General features: G+C 40.4%; 1 protein-coding gene across 3 annotated transcripts; it reads right to left on the bottom strand.

Annotated features, from left to right (window-relative positions):
• Positions 1–156: 156 nt before the first annotated feature.
• On the bottom strand, positions 157–20,948 carry QTRT2 (queuine tRNA-ribosyltransferase accessory subunit 2). 3 transcript variants are annotated; one of them, XM_036107156.2, is made up of 10 exons: positions 20,815–20,913; positions 19,947–20,005; positions 15,860–16,077; positions 15,022–15,077; positions 13,231–13,307; positions 11,446–11,658; positions 9,391–9,590; positions 6,585–6,736; positions 4,358–4,475; positions 157–2,252 (listed from the first exon to the last, which is right to left on the bottom strand). In XM_036107156.2, exons 3-10 carry the CDS (start codon positions 16,057–16,059, stop codon positions 2,021–2,023), a joined length of 1,248 nt encoding a protein of 415 aa, XP_035963049.1. In that variant the 5' UTR covers positions 16,060–16,077; positions 19,947–20,005; positions 20,815–20,913; the 3' UTR covers positions 157–2,020. The 3 variants fall into 3 exon arrangements, with proteins under 3 accessions (XP_035963049.1, XP_035963048.1, XP_035963051.1); XM_036107155.2 differs by lacking the exon at positions 19,947–20,005 and having other exon boundaries at positions 20,815–20,948; XM_036107158.2 differs by lacking the exons at positions 13,231–13,307; positions 19,947–20,005; positions 20,815–20,913 and adding an exon at positions 13,346–13,461 and having other exon boundaries at positions 15,860–15,938.
• Between the last annotated feature and the right edge of the window lie 66 nt (positions 20,949–21,014).

The following is a 21,014-nucleotide window of genomic DNA, read 5'->3' as shown; positions in this document are numbered from 1 at the left end:
ATTTAGTGTGAGTGCACTTAAAACAATGGACCACAGATGAAATAAATGTAGAAAAAAATTCTTTTCCAATGGAGAACATTTCTAGTACCATGGAAATTTAATAGGTTGCCTAACAGACTCACTAGTATTTACAGGAAACAAGACAGTATATTTTTTTAATTAAAAATGTTTATTGGCTATTGACTTTAATTGACTTACATTAAAGGAAAAAAACATTTTTTCCAAATGTGCTAATAAGAAAAAGACCCAGAAAAATGAACAATGCTTGAGCAGAACATTCAGTGTTTTGAACATAAATAAAACTCATAAATTTTATATGGATTCTGGGATATTAATACTCCTCCAACAAAGGATTTGGCCTTGAACAGGAATATAAACATATGAACGAGTCTAGTCCAATATATTTCAAAGCAAGCAGATCCTTGAGAACAGAACCCTTTCCTAACTACCCTTGCCATTCATGGAGAGACTATAGGAATGTCATGGACATTCCTAAATCATTAATAAAAGAAAAACATATAGATACCTAACACATAAAAATAGAGTAACCACATAATAATTAAAAACAATGTCAGTAATGCCCACTGAAATGAAAAAAATAGCAAAATATAGCCTAAGAATATAAAACAAATATATTCCATACTCCTACAAAAACAAAGGCATTTTTTTGGTTCTGTTGGTTGTTTTTACAAAAACTATGTGTGAATGTACTCTTACAGAAAACATGACAAATATAGAAAAGCCCAAGGAAAATAAAAATCACCTGTCACATCAACACGAATGTCACTCCTTTGGTGAGAGCAGAAAAAACTCATAGAATCAGAGATGATCCAGGAAGGTCTTCCCAGTCTCAGGATCTGCTGATGCCAACTCATCAACCACTTCAGAAGTCACAGGCCAAACCTCTTTCTAGGCTCTCAAACATCTCCACTGTTGCCTGATTCCTGGTACCACTGCACTTTTCACTAGGCCAACAGTGATCAGTAAACAAGGACACAAGAAGGTTACGACTGTCATCGACAACTTTTTGTTCCCCCAACATTACAGCTAGATAGAATCTTGGAAGTTCATGTAGTCCTACCCCCCATGCCTGTCCATGTTTGTTCAGGAGGAAATAGGCATGGAGGGGTTAAGTGATTTGCCTGGTGTCACAGCTGAGTAGAACTGAAACCCAAGCTTCCATTTGCCAGGCCAGGGCTCTGTCCAAGTGAACACATGGTGAATGAATCTCCCCAACTGATGGGGCTACAGTTCTTATGTGGTCAGACTATTAATGGCCTGAAGGGCAGACCAAAGTGGATCTGTATGACCAAATGAAAGCATCTAGGCAAACTTTCACCTCATAACAGGCAATTGCATGGGCTCTCAGGAGACAAGTCACACATAGATCATGCGGTCAAACGAAGGTGTCCTGGGCCAACTGATCCTAGGACCAATGTGTGAGCCCCACATTCCATGAAGATGCGAGCCTAGTTAAGTCACCAGAGCCTTTTCTGATTGACTGCAGCAGTGAGGCGGCTTGAAAGGCACAAGTGTCTAAGAGGCTCCTGAGAATATAAGGATTAAAACTAGGAAACTCTTCAAATTAGCCAGATTGCTTTTACAGTCAGCAGTCATGTGTCTACAGAAGTCATGCTGCTCGTGACCAATCATCCCTTTTCAAGCTCTGATCCAACTCTCGGAACCCACACAATCTCATCAACCCTGCTTCAGGGCCGCCCCTTCATAACTAAAGCTTTTGTCTTTGACTAAACGAATCTCCATTGACTGAAAGAGTTAGCACTGAAATATTAGAGGTCATGGTTCAATTCTTTCTGATCAGTTGGGGTCACTTAAGTCTTTGGAAGAAATCTCTTTAGCCTCAAGTCAGCAGAGTTTGTTCAAATGTTCCTTATTTATAAGTAGATCCTATTCTCAAATATAAATGATTAAAGCTAAGATCATTTCTTGTTCTCTTCTTCCCACATTCCAACAGCAGGACAGGCTCAGTGTAAAGAGTCAGACTTGCGTATGCCAGGTCTCAAGATGCTTGCCTGCGGATGAGCTCTTTCAACTGTGACAGTCTGTCGCTTTTTAGTGCTTCCCGGATGGAGTGGAAAAATCCAAAATAGTGTTCAAAGTTGTGCATCATAAGCAGGACCCCAGCCAACAGCTCGTTGGTCACCAGCAGATGGTGGATGTACGCACGAGTATGATTCTTACAGCAGTAACAGGAACACCCTCTCACAAGTGGATCAAAGTCCTCCTGGTACCTGAGAAAGGAAGTTACAACAATAGTCGAGAAAATGAGGAATACAAGCGATCCACAGCCTTGGCTATCTATTCAGAAGCTGGTACATAACCAATAATTAATAACCTCACTGGCAAATGTAGTGCTGGGCACCTGCTTAGGATGACAATGTGGTGAAAAGTTAACCTAGGGCACAATGAGTCAGGAGACTCGGGAATCTTCCGCTGACAGATCTAACTTCCTGGACTGAGGCTTACACAAGAGCATCAGGAGAGAGTCCCAGGGTCACTCCCTCATGCTGAGCTTTGTTAGTCACACTGTAACGGCACACAAGGACAATAAATGCTGTTCTGATGCATGACACACATCTCCCACTCACCACCAGAACTAGTACAGAAGACATGGTACGACCTTTCACTTGCAGAGCTTTTGTGTGTGTGTGTGGATTGCAAAGCACTTTGACATACACAGTCTCACTTAACCTCTGCAAACACCTTTGAAGACAGGCATTTTTATTGTCACTTCCCAATGAAAACTACTAAGGGGGTCGAGAGGAAGGGCTCCCAAGCTACCGGGCCTAGGTCTGATGCCCAGCTCACAACTCACTTGGGCAAGTCACTTAACTTGCCTCTGTGTCTTTGTTTTCTCATCTGTAGTGGTAATAAGTATAATAACAGCATCTACCTTAGGGAGTTATTACAAGAATTAAGTGAGTTAATATAGCAAAGGATTCTCTCTCTGTGTCAAATAAATAAAATCTTAAAAAAAAAAGGGGGGGCCACCTGGGTGGATCAGTCTGTTGGGCGTCTGCCTTCAGCTTGGGTCATGATCCCAGGGTTCTGGGATTGAGCCCCACGTCCATCGTGCTCCCTGCTCAGCGGGGAGCCTGCTGCTCCTTCTCCCTCTGCCTGCCGCTCCCCCTGCTGTGCGCTCTCTCTCTCTCTCTCTGTCAAATAAATCTTATTATTAGCACCATGCTCTAACCAACTGAGCTAACCGGCCTGCTCATTGTCAAATAAATCTTAAAAAAAAAAAACAATACCAAAGGATTTGTACACTGCTGGGCACATACTGAGCACTACGTATGTGTTACTTTGTATCAGCTATTAAAAGGAAGTTAAGGGGCGCCTGGCTGGCCCAGTCAGTAGAACATGCAACTCTCGATCTCAGGGATGTTGAGTTCAAGCCCCACATTGGGCATGGGGCTTACTTTAAAAAAAAAAAAAAAAAAAAAAAGGAAGTTAAATGACTTGACCAAGGTCACAGAGCCAATGAGTAGTGCTAGGCTCTGAACTTCAAGTCTAGCGCTGACAATAAAAGAACTACAATTTCCAGTTAAATCTATAATGTGAGAGAAGTTTAGTAGTAACCCATTTATATTACCCTAGCATTTGAAAAACAGAAATGAATCTCCTTGGCTATTTTTCAAGTTAAATGTAGTAAACATCACCATTTCAGACCTACAATCAAGAAGCCTCTATAGAATATAGATCAGACCTAGGATTTTCATATTCTTTCATAAATTTTCAAGTCTGTACTATTCCTAGATGGACATAAATTAAATCTGAATCCCTAGAATGTTCCTTTACATAAGACAAAAAACACCCAGCACTAAAGTGAGAATACCAAACTCACAGAAAAACCTCTCAGTGGTTCACTAATAATTACTACTTTGGGCCAAATACAAAGTTACAAGATCGCTTAGTTCATTCCTTATAGAGGGAAATATTTTATTAAGATTTATGACCTGTATATAACCAAGATGACTTAAGTTCCTTAGAATTGAAACACTTTGTTGTTTTTTATCTTTAAATCTTTATTTTGCTCTGACATTATTTAAAGTAATCGGAAAGAGTAAAAGACACCAGACAATAGATTTGGTCTAATCTTTCTGACAGCTCTTCTAAAACACCAGTTTTCTAGCCTCGGTTTTCTGACAAGACAAAGTACACAAACTCATCTGCAGAAAAAATGAGTTTTTCTGGAACTGAATTTAAGAAGGCCCAAATAATATCCAACTATAAATATTTTATGAAGTCATAAACTGAAAAGGGAACGGTTACATAAACTTTTAAAACAGACTAAAATTAAAAAGTCAGAAATCAAAATCTAAAAAAAATTCCTTACTTTTTTTCCTTCAGATTAATTTCAAATGATGTCATTTCTTGGTTGCAACTGGTTGTTTTAATTTTCTTTGTTTGATCCACATATTTTATTTCTTCCTGTATCCCACTTTGTTGTAATACTGAAGGACAAACCAACAATAAGTCTTGAATAAAAATCAGATAAAGACTGGCCATTGGGAGATTATTTCAGTAACTATTTTATGGCCTTTGACCCTGTAAATTCCATTCATAAGAATTTATCCTAAGGAAATGACATAAGAAAAGTAGTAATATGGGTCAAGATGATCACTGACATATTCTCTATAACATCAAAACTTGGAGATTCAACAATGTCTAAGCAAACTATGGTTACAAGTAGATAATATATAATCTTACTGTCAAGGAGTGATTTTAAGAAAACAGTTGGGGAGAGTGTGTGTGTGTGTGTGTGTTTGAGAGAGAGAGACAGAGATAAATTTGTGAGTGTATATTGGAGTTATGTCTCATCATCATATCCATGCAAATTAATTGTGCTTTGTAACTGCTTATGTTCCAAATAGATTAAAAGTACAATATGGTTTTAATTTATGTATTTTATGGGGACCCTAGCCTTCCAGGGAACTCAGATTATCCAGAACTATATGGGGACTTGAGTTGTTCCCTTGAACTCTTTAAGAAAGAACATTCCTGGATATATAAGGAAAACACCAGTTACTATGCAAAGAGCCAGCTGTCTTGAACAAGGGCAAGTAGAGAAGTTTTATTGGGAAGGAGTAGTAACAAACGCAGGGTCAGCCCAAGGAGAATGGGCAGACAGTCCTAAGAAGGTAATTTTGTCCAGATCAAAGGAAAAAGAGAAGTGACCTGAGCGCTGAGCAGAGGGCTATTATAATTTTGCTGCCATGAATTTGCATGCTGATGTGGGAAACCACAATAATGCCCTGGCTTTCTGGAAAATCTTTATCACTAGGGGGAACTATATTAGTTCCTATATTAGGCAACTTATTCCTTTGTAATTTTCACTTTGCAATTAACAAAAGACTTTAATTTACTACATATACACACACACAAATATGATTAATAATAATACTTTAGTGGAAAATGTTCAAACTATTTCAATTTTCCTGATCATAAAGAAACAGCTTTCTCTAGCCAAAAAGGAATTTGTCTGTTCTGGAGAACTCAATATCAGGTTCTTATGTTTTGCATATTCATGGTACAGAATGATTAACAGTTACCCATGTCCTTGTGGAAATAATTAAGCTTGTAAATGAACATTTATAGTGTTTGTGGTATGCTTTTCTACCCATATACATTATGTTCTAGGCAGTTTAAAGGACAGCAAAACTGACCTCTTATATATAAGAATTTGACCAATCTGATTTATTTTGTTTCCAGAAGTAATTCAATTTCTGTTAATTGTTAGATTACTTTACAAAACTGTAACATCTTCTGGATGAAATTTTAATAACTTGTGGGGAAGAAAATGAATCTTTAAAGAAGTCTCTGGCCCAAGCTACATGTAGGGCCAGCGGTGACAGAGGAGGAATTCAAAGGACAGCAGGAAATGGGAAAGGAAATCACACCGGTGAAGGCCAGAGGGCAGACAAGGCATGCAACACTCTCCAGAAAAACTGGGTAGATATTCTAAGGGACCCCGGCCTAAAGCCCATATCCCAGTTCTTTTTCTATTGTCAGTCAAATGTCAGACTCTGAAACTGATATTCTTGACTTCTGAATAACTAAGCAATACAAGAAAATGGTGGTGCTTCAAAGAATATTAGCTTTCACATCCCTGTGTGTAAAAAAAACAAAAAACAAAAAAAGCAAAAGTAACACTAGGATCAGAGGGGGTGAGAGACTCCCTGTATTTTGATAGCATGGGGTCTGCAAAAAGCAGACAAGAACTCTTTTGTGAAAAACTAAATTAACTTTTACTAAGTAGTTCAAAGGTTTTCTGTTCTTAGATTTTCATCACTATTCACCCTGAATGTTCTTTTTTCAGATTGTTAATAGAAAGGGTTTTGTTTTTCTTGGTTCTGCTCACTCTAAGATCACTCCCTAATATTGAGGAGCTACGGTTTTGTATGCCAACATGCCAGAGCATACAGATAAGAAACAAACACGGTAGTTTTATAAAAGGCTGGCGTTATAGTATGCACATATTTCTGGCTTGCGACTCAAGGCCAGTAATGAAAAGGAAATAGAAGAAACTTGAGGATAACAGAGACTAACTTCAGAAGACCTACGTGTCTCTTCAGGGTTCGGCTGGTAATCAAAGCTGAAAGTCAGGGCACATCCCCGCTCTGTCACTTGATAAGGGAAAAAACTCTCAAATAAGTCCACTCCCCTTTCAATACACTCGAGGACCTCATCTGGCCGGCTGACTCCACAGATGAGCCTGTGAAAACAACAGTAAGAACAGTGACATGAGGACAATGCCAGGAATGGAAGCAGAGACTCTTCCCAGAGGGCGTTAAAAGTAGTAATAATGAGGGCACCTGGGTGGCTCAGTTGGTTAAGCGTCTGCCTTCAGTTCAGGCCATGATCCCAGGGTCCTGGGATTGAGCCCCATGTCCAGCACCACGCTCAAGTCCACTTCTCCCTCTCCCCCTTTCCCTCTCCTTCTACCCCTCCCCCTGCTCATGCGCACTCTCTCTCTCAAATAAAATCTTTAAAAAAAAAAGTAGTAATAATGAAACCCACCAATCACAGTTGCATGGCAGGCAACAGATAATAAGGTGTGATAGAAAGGACACAGGACTTTGGCAGCAGAGAGACCTGGGCTCGAATCCCAGCTCTGCCTTTTATTTACTTACTGTGCTATTTTGGGAAGGTTTCTTAACCATTCTGGGTTTTAGTTTTCTAATCTTAAAAACAAGAGCAGTAATACATACCTCACAGATTTGTTGTAAAGATTAAGGAGACATTTGAAAAAGCACACTGTGGAGTTTCGGGTCCCAAAGAGAAGTTCAATAAAGGTTAGTTTCCTTTCCCCTCCCATTCCTTCTAAACAACCTCCCTAGTCTTCAACCGAACTTTACAGCCTGTGTATCCATGACATAAGATTTTTTTGAGGGTGCAAAGCTATATGTCAACTATACATCAATTTTTTTAAAAAAATTTTTTAAGAGTGCAAAGCTGTGTGCTTTATTTCCCCCTCAAATACTTTCCATGTTTTAACTATATTTTGCCTAGAATTCTTTTTCATAATTGGCTCAAGAAAGACATTTTTTATCTACTGTATTCTTTATAGGTTCATTTGCAAAGCAACTCTTGCTCTCAGAATTTCAACTCTGCCCATAAGATCTGAGACTCTATTTGACTTTCTTTATTCTTCTTTTATTTTCTCCATTAATAAAAAGTCTGCATGGTGGGATGAGATGGTATTTTCAGAGGTAATCCGTAAGGCATTCTGGGAGTTATCATACCACTCAACCGGGTTTTGCCACTAAAACAAGAGGGGGAGGTGCACTTGATCAGGGTTGGCTGGCTGGCTGGCTGCTATCTTCTGTTTGTTTTTCTACCCATAGTCCCTTTAATGAACTGGTGGAGAAAAGCTTACAGACTCCCTGATTTCTAAGAGAAGTCCAAAAAAGGCTTATGTAATATTAAACAACCAGAACACTTAAATATATGCCGGTTTTTCTGACTACAGTTTCCTTCAACTAATGTAATGTTTTAGAACTCCCCTCCAACTGAAGCTGGCATTTCTACGCACATTATAGAATGAAAACAATCCCAGCTCTCAAATCCAGTAACAGACATCTGTGAGCACTTAGCTCAAAGAAGTCTAGAAAAAACTAGAAATACTAGTGCTGAATTGTTATCTGCATCAGAACAAAATCAGCACAGGATGGGGAGCAATGAACACAAGAGAGCTAGGTTAAAACTGGGGGGCAAGTACTGCCCGGGCTACTGGAAGTATCTTGCTCTGGCTGATGTTTCCAGGTTGTATTCATGTGTAAAAATCCATCAAACTGTATATAAGATTCACACACCTTATCGCAAGTTATACCTGGATTTTTTTTTTAAGTGGTAAAATTTACATATACTATATACCATTCAACAGCCTGAGGGGCATAAAGCAGCATCCTATAATCAAACCCCTTAATAGATCTGTAGGAAAAAATCATGAATATTCATACCAAGTTGGATGAAAGACTAGGGATTTAAAACAAAAAGAAAAGAAAAAAAAAGAAAAATGTGGGTAGTCTAATAAGACATCAGCTGCACTCAGAACCTTGGGATTTTGAGCTTTGAATCTTGCAGATCGTTTCTCTACACCAGTATATAGTGAATCCGTGTTTATGGAAAGAACCAGCCCCATTAGTGTTGCCAGTCCTCTTGATTTCAAAAAAGTGACTTAACAACCTGCCTCAAATCTAAGAACTTCTTCAACGTCCTTATTATTACTACAGCCCATGTTCATTCTGCTAGGCACCCAAGATCTGTCCTCAACTTTCCTTGATTAAGGCCAGAGTTCCACATGATTTTATACCTGTCCCCAGGCACCATGGTATAATGAATAAAGAACAAAATTTGCATTTGGCATAAAAATGAGGTGAAACAGTATAACACTTGCCCTCACTTATGAAGATCAAATAAACTAATTCAGGGGGCGCCTGGGTGGCTCAGCCATTAAGCATCTGCCTTTGGCTCAAGTCATGATCCCAGGGTCCTGGGATCGAGCCCCACATCGGGCTCCCTGCTCCGCGGGGAGCCTGCTTCTCCCTCTCCCACTCCCCCTGCATGTGTTCCTGCTCTCGCTATCTCTCTCTCTGTCAAAATAAATAAATAAAATCTTTTAAATCAATCAATCAATAAAATAAACTAATTCACATGGCAATTTTCCTCATCTACGTTCTGAAATTGAAGGTGGGACAGCTGTGATGGAAACTCCCCCCATAGTCTGCTTCAGCAGACGCAGCCCAGAAAGGACATAATCAGTTCATCAAAAGACATGCCCATGTAGAGATTCTGCATAATACACAACACCAGCACTCCTGCCCTGCAGCCCACAAGGCGTGGCCTGCATCCTAACTGAACACTAGCCTTGGTTTGTCTTCCGGCAGCTCTGCGGTGACTGATGACAACAAGTACAGTCTAGTTTCCAGGGTTGCTGGATTCCCTTGAAAGCCATCCAGAAGGAAGCCACCTACGGGCCGCTTGGCAGTCTCCCGTGCTGACCTCAGCCTCTCCTCCATCACGTCTCCACCTTCAATCACTCCAATGATGGTACTTTTCTGAAGGACCTAAGGGGAGAAAGGACTAAATGCTTTTAACTGTTTCCAATAGTGGAGACCTTCATTTAAATGAACTTCACATGGAAGAGATCTCGGTGCAGCTGCTACAGTTGAAGCATGAAAGGGGGATGGGGCTCCCTCCTCCCCAAAACACACCACTTGAAAGCCACCCAAATAGGTAAGAAAAGAGAAACTGAGCAATCAGTACATGCAGTCATGTTTGAGCTTAGGTTAAATTAAACACACACCGAGCAAGTATGAGAGGGAAAGGACAAAAGTATCAGTTTTCATTCGTTTAAATGACTATCCAGGCCCACTTTAAGCTACCTCCAAGTCTCGCTGTTAGAGATAACTTTAAGAACTCTGTGGTTAGGATAACTGACAATCCATTGGAAAAAATAAATCTACACTGCACACCATCCTCAAAAATAAATCCCAGTGGCCCTCTAATCTAAACATACAAAAGAGTTACCCAAGTCTCAAAAAGATATATTCAAGTTTTCATAGTCTTGGAGTAAGGAAGGCCTCCCTAAGCAAGCTAAAGCTTACCAGAAAAGGCTAATGTATTTAAGTACAAAACTTCTCTAGTGAAATATACTCTTGACAAAGGCAAAGGAGAGCTCACTGCTCATTGGAATAGACAAATACTATAGGAAACCTCCAACAAATCTTCTATGGAAATGACAACCCCATAGAAATCTGGGCAGATATGTGAATATGAACTTCAGAAAAGTAAATGTGAATACGCTGTACACATGTGGAGAGCTAACTAAAGCTCACCAGGAAGGAAATACAAATTAGAAATAGTTAGATACCACTTTTGCCCATCACTCTGACAAAATAGTTAAAAGACAGAAAGCAACACTGTAGAGGTAAAGTATTAGAGAAATGACACATACTCTGATAACTAGAGAGAGTAAAGATTAGTTCAGCTTCTTGGGAGAGCAAGGAGACAACACTTCTCAAAATGTCAATGCTTTGGGTGCCTGGGTGGCTCAGTTGGTTAAGCGACTGCCTTCGGCTTGGGTAATGATCCCGGGGTCCTGGGATCGAGTCCCACATCAGGCTGCCCCTGCTCTGTGGGGAGCCTGCTTCTCCCTCTGCCTCTACCTGCCACTCCCCCTGCTTGTGCTCTCTCTCTGTGTCAAATAAATAAAATCTTTAAAAAAAAAAAGACGAAATCAGGAAGGTAGACAAAACATATGGGACTCTTAACTCTAGGAAACAAACTGAGGGTTGCTGGAGGGGAGGTGGGCGGGGGGCTGGGGTAACTGGGTGATGGGCATTACGGAGGGCACGTAATGTAATGAGCACTGGGTGTTATATGCAATTGATGAATCGCTAAACTCTACCTCTGAAACTAATAATACACTATATGTTAATTAATTGATTTTAAATAAAACTTTTTTAAAAAGGAGTCTTGAAAGACTCAAATTTCTGGGCTGAGGAACTTGGCCGCTATGAACTAAGACAGAGAGGAAAAGAAAGGTTTGAGGAGATCAGATACTGAGTTTGGTTTCTTCTGAGTTTGAGGTGCATGTGAGGGATACTCTAGTAGAACCCAGCTGCAGTCCACTTTACGTCATTCTGAAGCTAAGCAGAGTGAGCTTGGTTATCCACGCAATTTGTGAATTATTCAGCAATTAAAACCAAGGGGAGGCTGCCCAGGGAAAACACCCAGAGTGGGGAGAAAAGAGAGCCTAAGGCAGAATTCTGGAGAGTTAGAACACGTATGGGTCAGGACAAGAAAACAGGAGAGTAACAGAGACCAGGAAGTGAGAAGCAGGGAAGCAGGAGGAGGAGCAGAGAACGGCAGTAAGCCAGAGTTTCAAACAGCAGGGAGTGGTGGGCGCTGCAGCCTTACCTCTGACTCTTCCTGTAGCCGTAGACAATTATCCAGGAATAGAAGCGATCGATCAACAGACTTCCTGGCTCTTTTTATGGAAGTTGCTTCCTCGCAAGATGCCTCTCCATCTGACAGACACTGGAACCAGTCTGGCTGAAGGGTCTGCTGAATTGCCATGAACTTGGAAGCAGTCATTTCCACTCGTCCCCCAAGACCCCACACGGACACAGACTGCCATGGAACAAAATGATGAGGAATCAGCAAGAGTGAAATGCAAATCAAAAGGAAGTAATAAAATGATAAAGCAATACTAAATTTAATCCTTCCTTACAAATACAGAGATGGTGGCATTCACTATCTTAGACGTGGGGGGTAGAAGAAGCTTCCTGTACTATATTCCAATTCTCCGAGCACCTTATAGCTCATAGAGAATCCTTCAATGACCACACAGCCAGCTTCTGAGCTAGCCCCATGAATTCTTTGGGATACTTTCCCAGCCCAGTCTTCCATTCTCCGAGACCCCACCCCATGCATGCTGTCTCTAAACACACCACAGACTTTGATCTTTCTCTGTCTTTGATCACATTGTTCCTTTTGGCTGAAGTGCCCTCCCCCTACTTCTCTGCCTGGTAAAATACTATGCATCCTTCAAGAAAGGTCCAAATATCATCTACTCTATTGTGCCCCCCAAACCTATCTGGGCATAATCCATCACTCACTCTTCTAAGCTCTTGCAGCAATCTGTACTTATTTCTCTTATAGAAACGATAGTACTGAGTATCCCAATTCATGTCTGTGCCCCAAAAGCCTAGTCTAGGGCCTCACACATTATTGAAGGTTAGTAAGTTTTTACTGGATTGAGTTAGATACAGATACAAAGAAGTCAGAATGTACGTAAACATCTCTATATAATGTTCTTTCTTTGGTTACTCCTTCCCCTATAGTATCTTTCTTCTTAGAAGAGATTGACAAGGACATGAATGGGGACGCCACATAGAGCCTTTTTATTCTGGCCTAAGGCTTAAGAACACTGTTTAAATGAATCCTCTCTCCCTTACAAATGGGGTAGATAACTGAGGTAAAAATACTCTCTTTTGGATTAAAATTACAAAATAAAAAGAAGTTTAAAGCAGAAGACTCATTTAAAATACTTCTCTTCGGTAAGATTGATACCATTGACATCGATAAAGCGGGTGCAGGAAAAGTAGCTGCATTCGTAAAGCACCAGCATATATGGAGGGCTTGCCAGAATGTAGTCCACAGGTACAAGACCAACGCGCCATGTCTCAGGTGGGGACTTTTAATGAAGTCCTTTTGATACTGTTCTTCACTAGCTAAAATCTCTGGCTGTGCACCCAGCTTTTTCAAATGCTGTTCTAAAAGCAAGCAGTATTACACGGAGATTCTACTATATATAGTTATACATGTGATAACACTCATCAGCAACTTTCCTAGCGCTTCCTGAGGTTGTTAAAACTGCAAATAAAGCATGGCACAAAAAAACTATTGCTTTCTACCATCATAGCAATTTCTTTTTTTGCCATGTACTTGACCCTCCTTCATCCCCAAATTTTTTTGCAACAATGAAAATGCTGAGGATATATTCCTTACCCCGTCTGCAGGCAGCCCTACTCTAATTCCTATAAACCACTCATCCCACTATATTCATCGAAATAAGGAGAAGGTATAAAGGGGTCAGGAATGGGCTAGCATCCCAGGCAGTGGGATCTAGCACTGGAAAGCTACAACAGGCTGACTTTCTGGGACGAAGCTGCAGCCTTGGAGGCCTTTCTGAGAACACACCTTGTTTGTTACATAACCGGCTGGGCAGGGGCTCACTGGATCATGCAGGGAACAGTACAAGAGTGATTCTGGCATGCCTGTATAAACATAAAAAAGAACTCTTGCAAGCACTTACATCAACAATTACACTGTGTTGTAACAGAGAGCAGCTTCATATGTGTACTACTGGATAAAGTAAGTATCGCTAGACGTAGTAAACTGTTCATACCCGATCTTAGAATTATAAGAGGCCTGTCAACATGAATGAAAAGATTACCTTTAAAACCTACTCATCTGAAAAAAGAATTAAAGGTTCGTGTCTAATGACTGAGTTGCTACAAAGGAGAAGTGTTTCTTAAAGTATGAAATACAATAAAAGTGTTTAGTGGCATGTTATGTTGACCCTACTTGATTTGTTTTGAAGAAAAATACAATATCTAGTATGTTCATTTTAGGTACCATCCAAAGGAACAAGCTACTGGAAAGACAAAATTATATGGTCAAAAGGTAATCTGATTAATAATAAAGCTATCCCACATCATGGGACCCCGGGACAGAATTACAGGGAAGCTATAGCATACTGAATAAAAATGGATCGAATTCTCAGTAAGTTTCATTGACTCAAGATGAAATTTCTTGGGTTCTTTAGTCAAAAATATAGTCATATAAAAAAAATTTTTTAAAGTGCTTACTAAACCATATGTGCTTAAATTTCCTATGCTACCTTATATTTTCATTAAAAAAAAAAAAAGGATTTCACTGAAAAAAAACCCAGAAAATAAAGCAAGCAAAAAACAAAAAACAACTCTGCAGTTCTCCACCTATTTTTCCACAATTTCAATTATTATAGTTATCTCTAGAAAACTTTTTAAGCTATTTTCACTTAATTATATGCTTGTATACTTTAAAACTGGTTTTAAAATTGGATTCAGGCCGAGGAAAACATTACATAAATCCTTCTACTTGAAAACAGGGCCTTGTGACCAACAAGTCGTCATGCTATTCTCCAGAGAAGCAGAGGACTGAATAACCAGTGGAAACAGAATTTTCATTCACTTAAGTGAGTCTTAGATATTGGGAGAAAGCTCAGGAGAAAGTGGTCTACAGAAGAATGGATTCTCTAGCTGCCACTGCGAAACTTTTCCTATAATCAAATGGACACATGCATCTGTATATAGAATCCTATTTCTGGAACAAAAGATAATATTAACATACCAGAATATAGCTATAGATAAACACGAGGACTTCATCTTCTGCTTCATCTTACGTTTTAGGCTCAAACACGGCTAGACTGCTTTGGATCTTAGGTATGCCCCATGCAGTTTCTTACCTCTGGGTCTTTGCTCTGTGCCTGGGATGTCTGCCCACACCTGTCTACCACCACCACTGCGCCCACCTCCCGACCTGGCTAAGTCCTACTTTTCCTTGACTCAGATAAGGTACCCCTTCTTCCTCCCTCTCTCAAGAATTCTTTCCTTAGTCTGACCTCCGTCCACATGAACCGTACAGCAAGTTATGTGCTCCTCCCTCTGGGCTCTCCTGGTACATGTACATATTCCTAATCCTGCAAATGCGGTCACTGCATCCTACTAGAATTACCTATTTATCTTTATTTCAGACAGGCTCTGAGTTCCATTGGGGAAGCAACTGTTCCTACTCATCTCTGAATCCCCAATGCGTAGTTCTTAGATGCCCAATAAATGCTCATTAAATTAATGAATAAGTAAATGTATGAATGAAAGATCAGTCAACAGCGCCTCCAAACTTCAAATTAATATGTCATGAGGCAAACACAAATAACTTGATTTTTACCTATAAACTTTCCAATTCCTTCCTTATAGTCTGCCAAGATTTCATGGTGTTCTGCCCTGTAAGCAAAACAGAAAAATACATAATAATGAATCATTCTACAGACACTCTGTGCAACAACTGTAACCCACTTCCCTGCACCCATCAAGCTATGTGACAGTAGTAGTAGTAGTAGTAGTAGTCTTGAACAAAAAAGGATGCCATATTCAAGAGTCCCAACTCATTAGGCTGTGTTCATTAGCCAGAGTACAGATCTTCAATTTACAAGTAGTTCTGTGAGAACAGAAACTGGCAAAGATCAACTGCTTCCAAATGCCCAGATTTTCTTCCTCCCCTCTCCCCTTTAAAATCACCATGATTAACACAATATTGCAGTTATTTCATCATACAGCAGGTTCTTCAATGAAGCATCAAGTCAGTATGTACATTACATAAAATGATCTAACTCCATTAGTTTTGTTTTCATAACGTAGTACTAGCAAGTTCATGTGCAGACACAGGGAAACATTTGAGGCTGGTGCATGAAGACAGCCTCTAGAGACCAAGTTTAGTTCTCACAGAGCATTCCCTGCCCTGTGCCCTGTCACCTCTGGGAGGCAATGAGGACCACCATACTGGCACAGTTGGGCCAGAGGAATAGTGAAGCAGCTGACATACAGGTCCGGCCTATGGCTTCCAGATTAGGGCCAGATGACGTATTAACACTTGACATCTGATTTCATTCTAAAAATCTATAAATTTTGTGCATATAATCAAAAAAGTCTTTCTCTTTACTGCACCTTATTAAGGTATCTGAGCTGCTGCCAGAGTTGATACTTAAGTGATCGGGTCTAACACTTACAACGAGGACAGCGTAAGCTGAGCCATGGCAGGAAGCCTGTGGATAGTATGCAGTGTCTGATGGGTCAGGTGTGGGGCAGAGCCGGTCTTGGTGTATAGAAGGCAGGCTGGAATGTCCATGATGTGGTCCCCTGTTTTGCCCAGGTTTTTTATTTTTCCTAGACGACAGCCATCAACTACCTTGGTAAGACTCAGCTTCATCCTAAGAGATTCCTCTACCTAATTAAGGAAAGAAGAGTAAATTCAGGAGTTCCATGACATCTAAAGGCTAAGCATTTTACAAAGTAACCTACACGATGATGAATGACAGCATGTTTATTATTACTTCCAGTATACAATTGTTTTAGATATCAGGGAAGATATCTTTCCCCAAAGACCCAGAGCAAAATGATGACATCAACCACATTTAAATTCGGTCATGGAATTTTTGTCTGCACTGATGAAAATCAAACAAATGGAAGGACAGGAATAAGGACTAATCACAGAAAGAGTGTGCATTCTTTTGCCAAAGGCTAGCTTTCAGCCCTGAAAATGTATATAGAAGAAGGCCACACTGCTTAGGCTATACTGATTACTGATTTGATCCTTTTTTTCCTTTCTTCAATTTGAGAGAATGCTAGGCAACATAGCAATTTCTCCTAATATGTGAAAGAAAGCAGGTTCCAAAACAGCATCCTGGTGTTTATTGAACTATATGTAACAATATGCATCAAAAGATAGAGATTATCTCTGAGAAGTAAGATTATTTTCCAATTTGTTCTTATATGGTGTCCAAATAGAAGTGAGAAACCACATGGAGCATACATGCAATTCATAAGCAATTCAGCTTTACTTTTATCAGGGATCTTGGCGACTAGTCCCTGGTCCTTTTGTGTAGCAAGCCCTGGATCTTGTCTATACACCTAGCACAGATCCACCCTCAGGGTCAGGCTCAAACAAACCAATCTCAAAGACTGAACAACAAAATAAGAATGCACATTATTTAATCTGAGAACCAAAAAAGGAAAGAGGACCAGTTCCTGTATTCATGCCCTATGGGGTACCACACAGGAATCCAAATGCCACACGAGCATATTATCTGGAATAGGAAGGGTAAGTAATGATTTACATATCTATGTAAAGATAACTGAAAGGAAACCCACTGGTCCTCAGATTCCCCAAGGTTAGACACAGGGACTGTCCAAGAGGGAAGCAGCGGGGCGCCTGGGTGGCTCAGTCGCTGAGCATCTGCCTTCGGCTCGGGTCATGATCTCAGGGTCCTGGGATGGAGCCCCGCGTCGGGCTCCCTGCTCAGCGGGAAGCCTGCTTCTCCCTCTCCCCCTCCCCCTGCTTGTGTTCCCTCTCTCACTGTGTCTCTCTCTCTGTCAAATAAATAAATAAAAATCTTTAAAAAAAAAAAAAGAGAGGGAAGCAGCAACTAGATCCGGAAGCCCAGACTCTTGGCTTCCAACACTTAGCTTTCTCTTAGGGACCTCTTAGACCTATCCTTGCGGAAGGAAACAATGAACAGGTTCTAGGAGTCCCCATCTTCTAACAGAAGAGTTTCAATTGTGATTAATAATCCGCTCAATTCTGAAAGCATTTTCTCTTATCTCCCTTTCCCACTGTTCCCTCAATTGAAGAAACAGATTTCTTCATTCTTAACGCAAGGTCTGTCATTAGGTCCTTGGGAGCTCTAGAGGACACTGGCCATGTTCTTGGATGCAGAGATGGGTTCTCCTGTGATACAATGCACAAAAGTTTAATCCCCATATTTTTAAAGATAAAATTCAAAATCCTCAGCTTCGTATACTGAACCCACTAGGTCAGCTAGAGAGGAGTATCCACTTGGCTCTCTCCAGAGTGCAGGACTTTGATGCTATGTACTCACACCTGCTGTTTGGGGCTTCTTAAAAGTCCCATCCTAATGATGATAAATCAACATGTCACCAAACAAAAAAGCAAACAAGGAAAAGTGACGGCTGCATTTAAGAAAAAGTATTTTTTATTTATTTGACAGAGAAAGACACAGCGAGAGAGGGAACACAAGCAGGGGGAATGGGAGAGGGAGAAGCAGGCTTCCCGCCAAGCAGGGAGTCTGATGCGGGGCTCGATCCCAGGACCCTGGGATCATGACCTGAGCTGAAGGTAGACGCTTAACTACTGAGCCACCCAGGTGCCCCAAGAGAAAGTACTGTAATAGATAAATTGCTATTGTCAGTGATTCTCTGTAACACGAGAATGAATACAAATATTAGAGGGCATTAGAAAATGCCCTTCAGCTGGAAATCAACATTTAAAAAAAAAAAAAATCCAACTTTGCCCAGAGCTAGAAGAACCGCACTTTCCTTTCCCCATTCACTGTTCAGTTTATGATAATTTTTATTAGTGCACCCATTTTCTAAGGGCTCAAATACAACAAGTTTTTATCACGGAGTAATGTAAACATAAATACGCACATACACATATTCATGTACATGTTTTTTTAAAACATGCTTTGGGGGGTGCCTGAGTGGCTCAGTCATTAAGAGGCTTCTCCCTCTCCTGCTCCCCCTGTTTGTGTTCCCTCTCCCGATGTCTCTCTCTGTCAAATAAATAAATAAAATCTTTAAAAAAAAAAAAATGCTTTGGGAGGGATATAATCTAAACCAAGCAAATTTCTCAAGAAACAAACCAATAGTCTCCAAAATACCAACGGACTTTTATTTGCCTTCATCATCACCCTCTCCCCTGTGGGTCACTCACTGAAGGTATCTTCTAAGATTTGTGGTGTTATGCTTTTCTAAATATACATTCACACTTCACTTTTACAAAGGGAGTTCCTAGGAAAGTCTTAAGGAAAAACCATTAGCAAAAGGCACCTGGAAATGGTTCATGGAAAAAACTTTATCACTTTAAGGACAAGTGATAAGCTGGCAATGGATCTATGCCTTCACGAGGGCTAAGAGAGATTCCCTGCACCTCTGGTAGCATTGTACCGACATGTCCTAACAGTTCCAGTGCCACACATGCCCCACCCCGCCTCCCCAGCATTCCCTCAGAAGAAGGGATTTCTAAATGTTTTTTAGATGAATTCTCTACTGACTGTCATGATTGTGATATGCTAAGGGAAAAGAGTAAGCTTAGGTGAGCACATTTTTTTTGTGAAAGAAAAACTGTATACATATTTATAAACACATATGTACACATACACGCTACAATGTTTATATATGCATAGAAAAAAGTCTGAAGGACTTCTAAACAATATGGTGCACTGAGTTGACTCAGAAAGACACAGAAATGATGGATTTTAAATTCTAGAAAACAATAACAGAAGATGAGACAGCCTATTCAGAGGTAGAGTATTCTAAAATCCTTATACTATTTGGGAGGGGGAGAGAGATAATGAATCATGTCAAACTGTTAAGTATGTGTGCCAAAATTTTTAAAGTAACCATTAAAAGATTAATGATGGAATGCATAATTTCTGAAACCATTGGTGAGGGATGGGGGATGATAAAAGAAAAACTGGTTAATACAATAAAAGGCAAGAAAGAGGAAAAGAGACCAAAAAGCACATCAAATATAGAAAATACAAAATAAGATGGTAGAAGTAAACCTAAATATGTCAGTGATCACAATATAAGTTAACAATTTCACATAATGACAATAGTAGCAGCTAACATTTATTGGGCATTTACTGTCTTTTCCATATTAACCCTGCTAAAATGTATCATCATATCGACCTTGTAAGACAGATGCTATTAAGTGCATTTTACATGAGAAAACTGAGGGTAATAGAGTCACCATCTGGGAAGTGGCAGAGCCAGGACTTAAATCACGGAAGTCTGGCTTTAGAGGTTGTACTCTAATAGGCTGATAGCCTATTAGAAGTCTCATCTTGTCCATACACATATGCAATGTTTATATTAATTGTAATGTTAAGATACAATTTTATAGTCATATTTTCCATTTTGCTATAGTGTTATTATTTTCTTTGTTTTCCCTTACCTTTCTTCTCTGCCTCTATCCATCCTTCCAGCCTCTACAACCTTTCTCCATACTCATACAAACATTTAAACATACTCGTATATGGGAGGGGATTTTTTTTTTTTTTAATGGAAACATACCACACTGTATGCACTTCTCTGCAATTTGCCTTTTTCCCAGGAGGAAATGGGTATCTTTCCTGGAGAAGAGACACTGAACTAATTTACCCTTTTAAAATAACTACTTCATGATATTACATAAATTGGATGTGACACAATTTATTCAACCATCACCCTTCTGATAGACACTCAAGTTACAGAGCAGGTCCTATGATCTCTGCAATAGTACGAGGACACAACTTCCCTGATCTCATTTTCACCAATCTCAAGTCTAGTATAGTTTATGCTTCCTGGCAAAGCTCTATGTTTACATTGATTTTTCTTCGTTACAATATTCCAGTGATTTAGGTTTGCCGATGAGTAAATCCGAGGTTCGCGTTATTAAAGTTTCCTCAGGTCATACAGCCACAAAGCTGGGTTCAAAGCTCCCACGTAAACCACTACCCCTCCTTACAAATCCATGTATCCTAGAAAGTACTGCCTCCTGGAACATCTAAGTTCAGTCAATAGGATGGATTTTTCTTTACTCCATGGGCCCCCTCCACTGGCCCCAGACCTCGCGAAGCCCTTAGCTCAAGGATTCGAGATCGTCCAACCCTCCTAAGTATCCTGTGCAGTCCAGGAAACACTTCCGGCTGAGAGCCTGATTCTTGAGCAGAGGCCGGTGGAAAAGAGGCCCTTTTCTCTCTGAGATGCAGTGAAGATTACACGATTTGGGAGAATCTGGACTTAGAGAAGCCAAGATCCACCAGGAGAGCCAGAAAAGGGAAGGAGAAACATGTCAGGGGTACAACTACAGTTACTGCAACACAACGAGTACGCGTCTGAGAGCGACGCGACTTATCCACCCGTGGTAGCCCCCATTCTAACAGGAAAAGGGGGCACTTACCTGCACACCTCCCACCTTGTTTTGGTCTTGAGACCCCTCAAACTCCTCGTATTTCGCTACCACGTGTCCGGCTAGCAGAATTCTCGGCCCCCTAAACCACCGCCTCCGCTGCAGAGCCAATCAGGGAGCACTGCGTCATCCCCGGGCGCCAGTAAAAGGCAAAGGTAATATCAAAGCGAGCTCTGGTGACTGCGAGGCCG

Source organism: Halichoerus grypus, chromosome 1 (genome assembly GCF_964656455.1).
Source record: "Halichoerus grypus chromosome 1, mHalGry1.hap1.1, whole genome shotgun sequence".
In the NCBI taxonomy this organism is placed as follows: Eukaryota; Metazoa; Chordata; class Mammalia; order Carnivora; family Phocidae; genus Halichoerus; species Halichoerus grypus.
Note: the sequence above shows the minus strand (reverse complement) of the source record. Positions and strands in the feature narration are given on the sequence as shown.

Coding starts and splice junctions, on each gene's coding strand:
- QTRT2 (XM_036107155.2), bottom strand. CDS start 16,059: ATGAAGCTGAGTCTTACCAAGGTAGTTGATGGCTGTCGTCTAGGAAAA. Junction 13,308..15,021: donor AGGAATTGGAAAGTTTATAG/GTAAAAATCAAG, acceptor ATGTTTATACAG/GCATGCCAGAATCACTCTTG. Junction 9,591..11,445: donor GGCTACAGGAAGAGTCAGAG/GTAAGGCTGCAG, acceptor TTCTCCCCTTAG/GTCCTTCAGAAAAGTACCAT.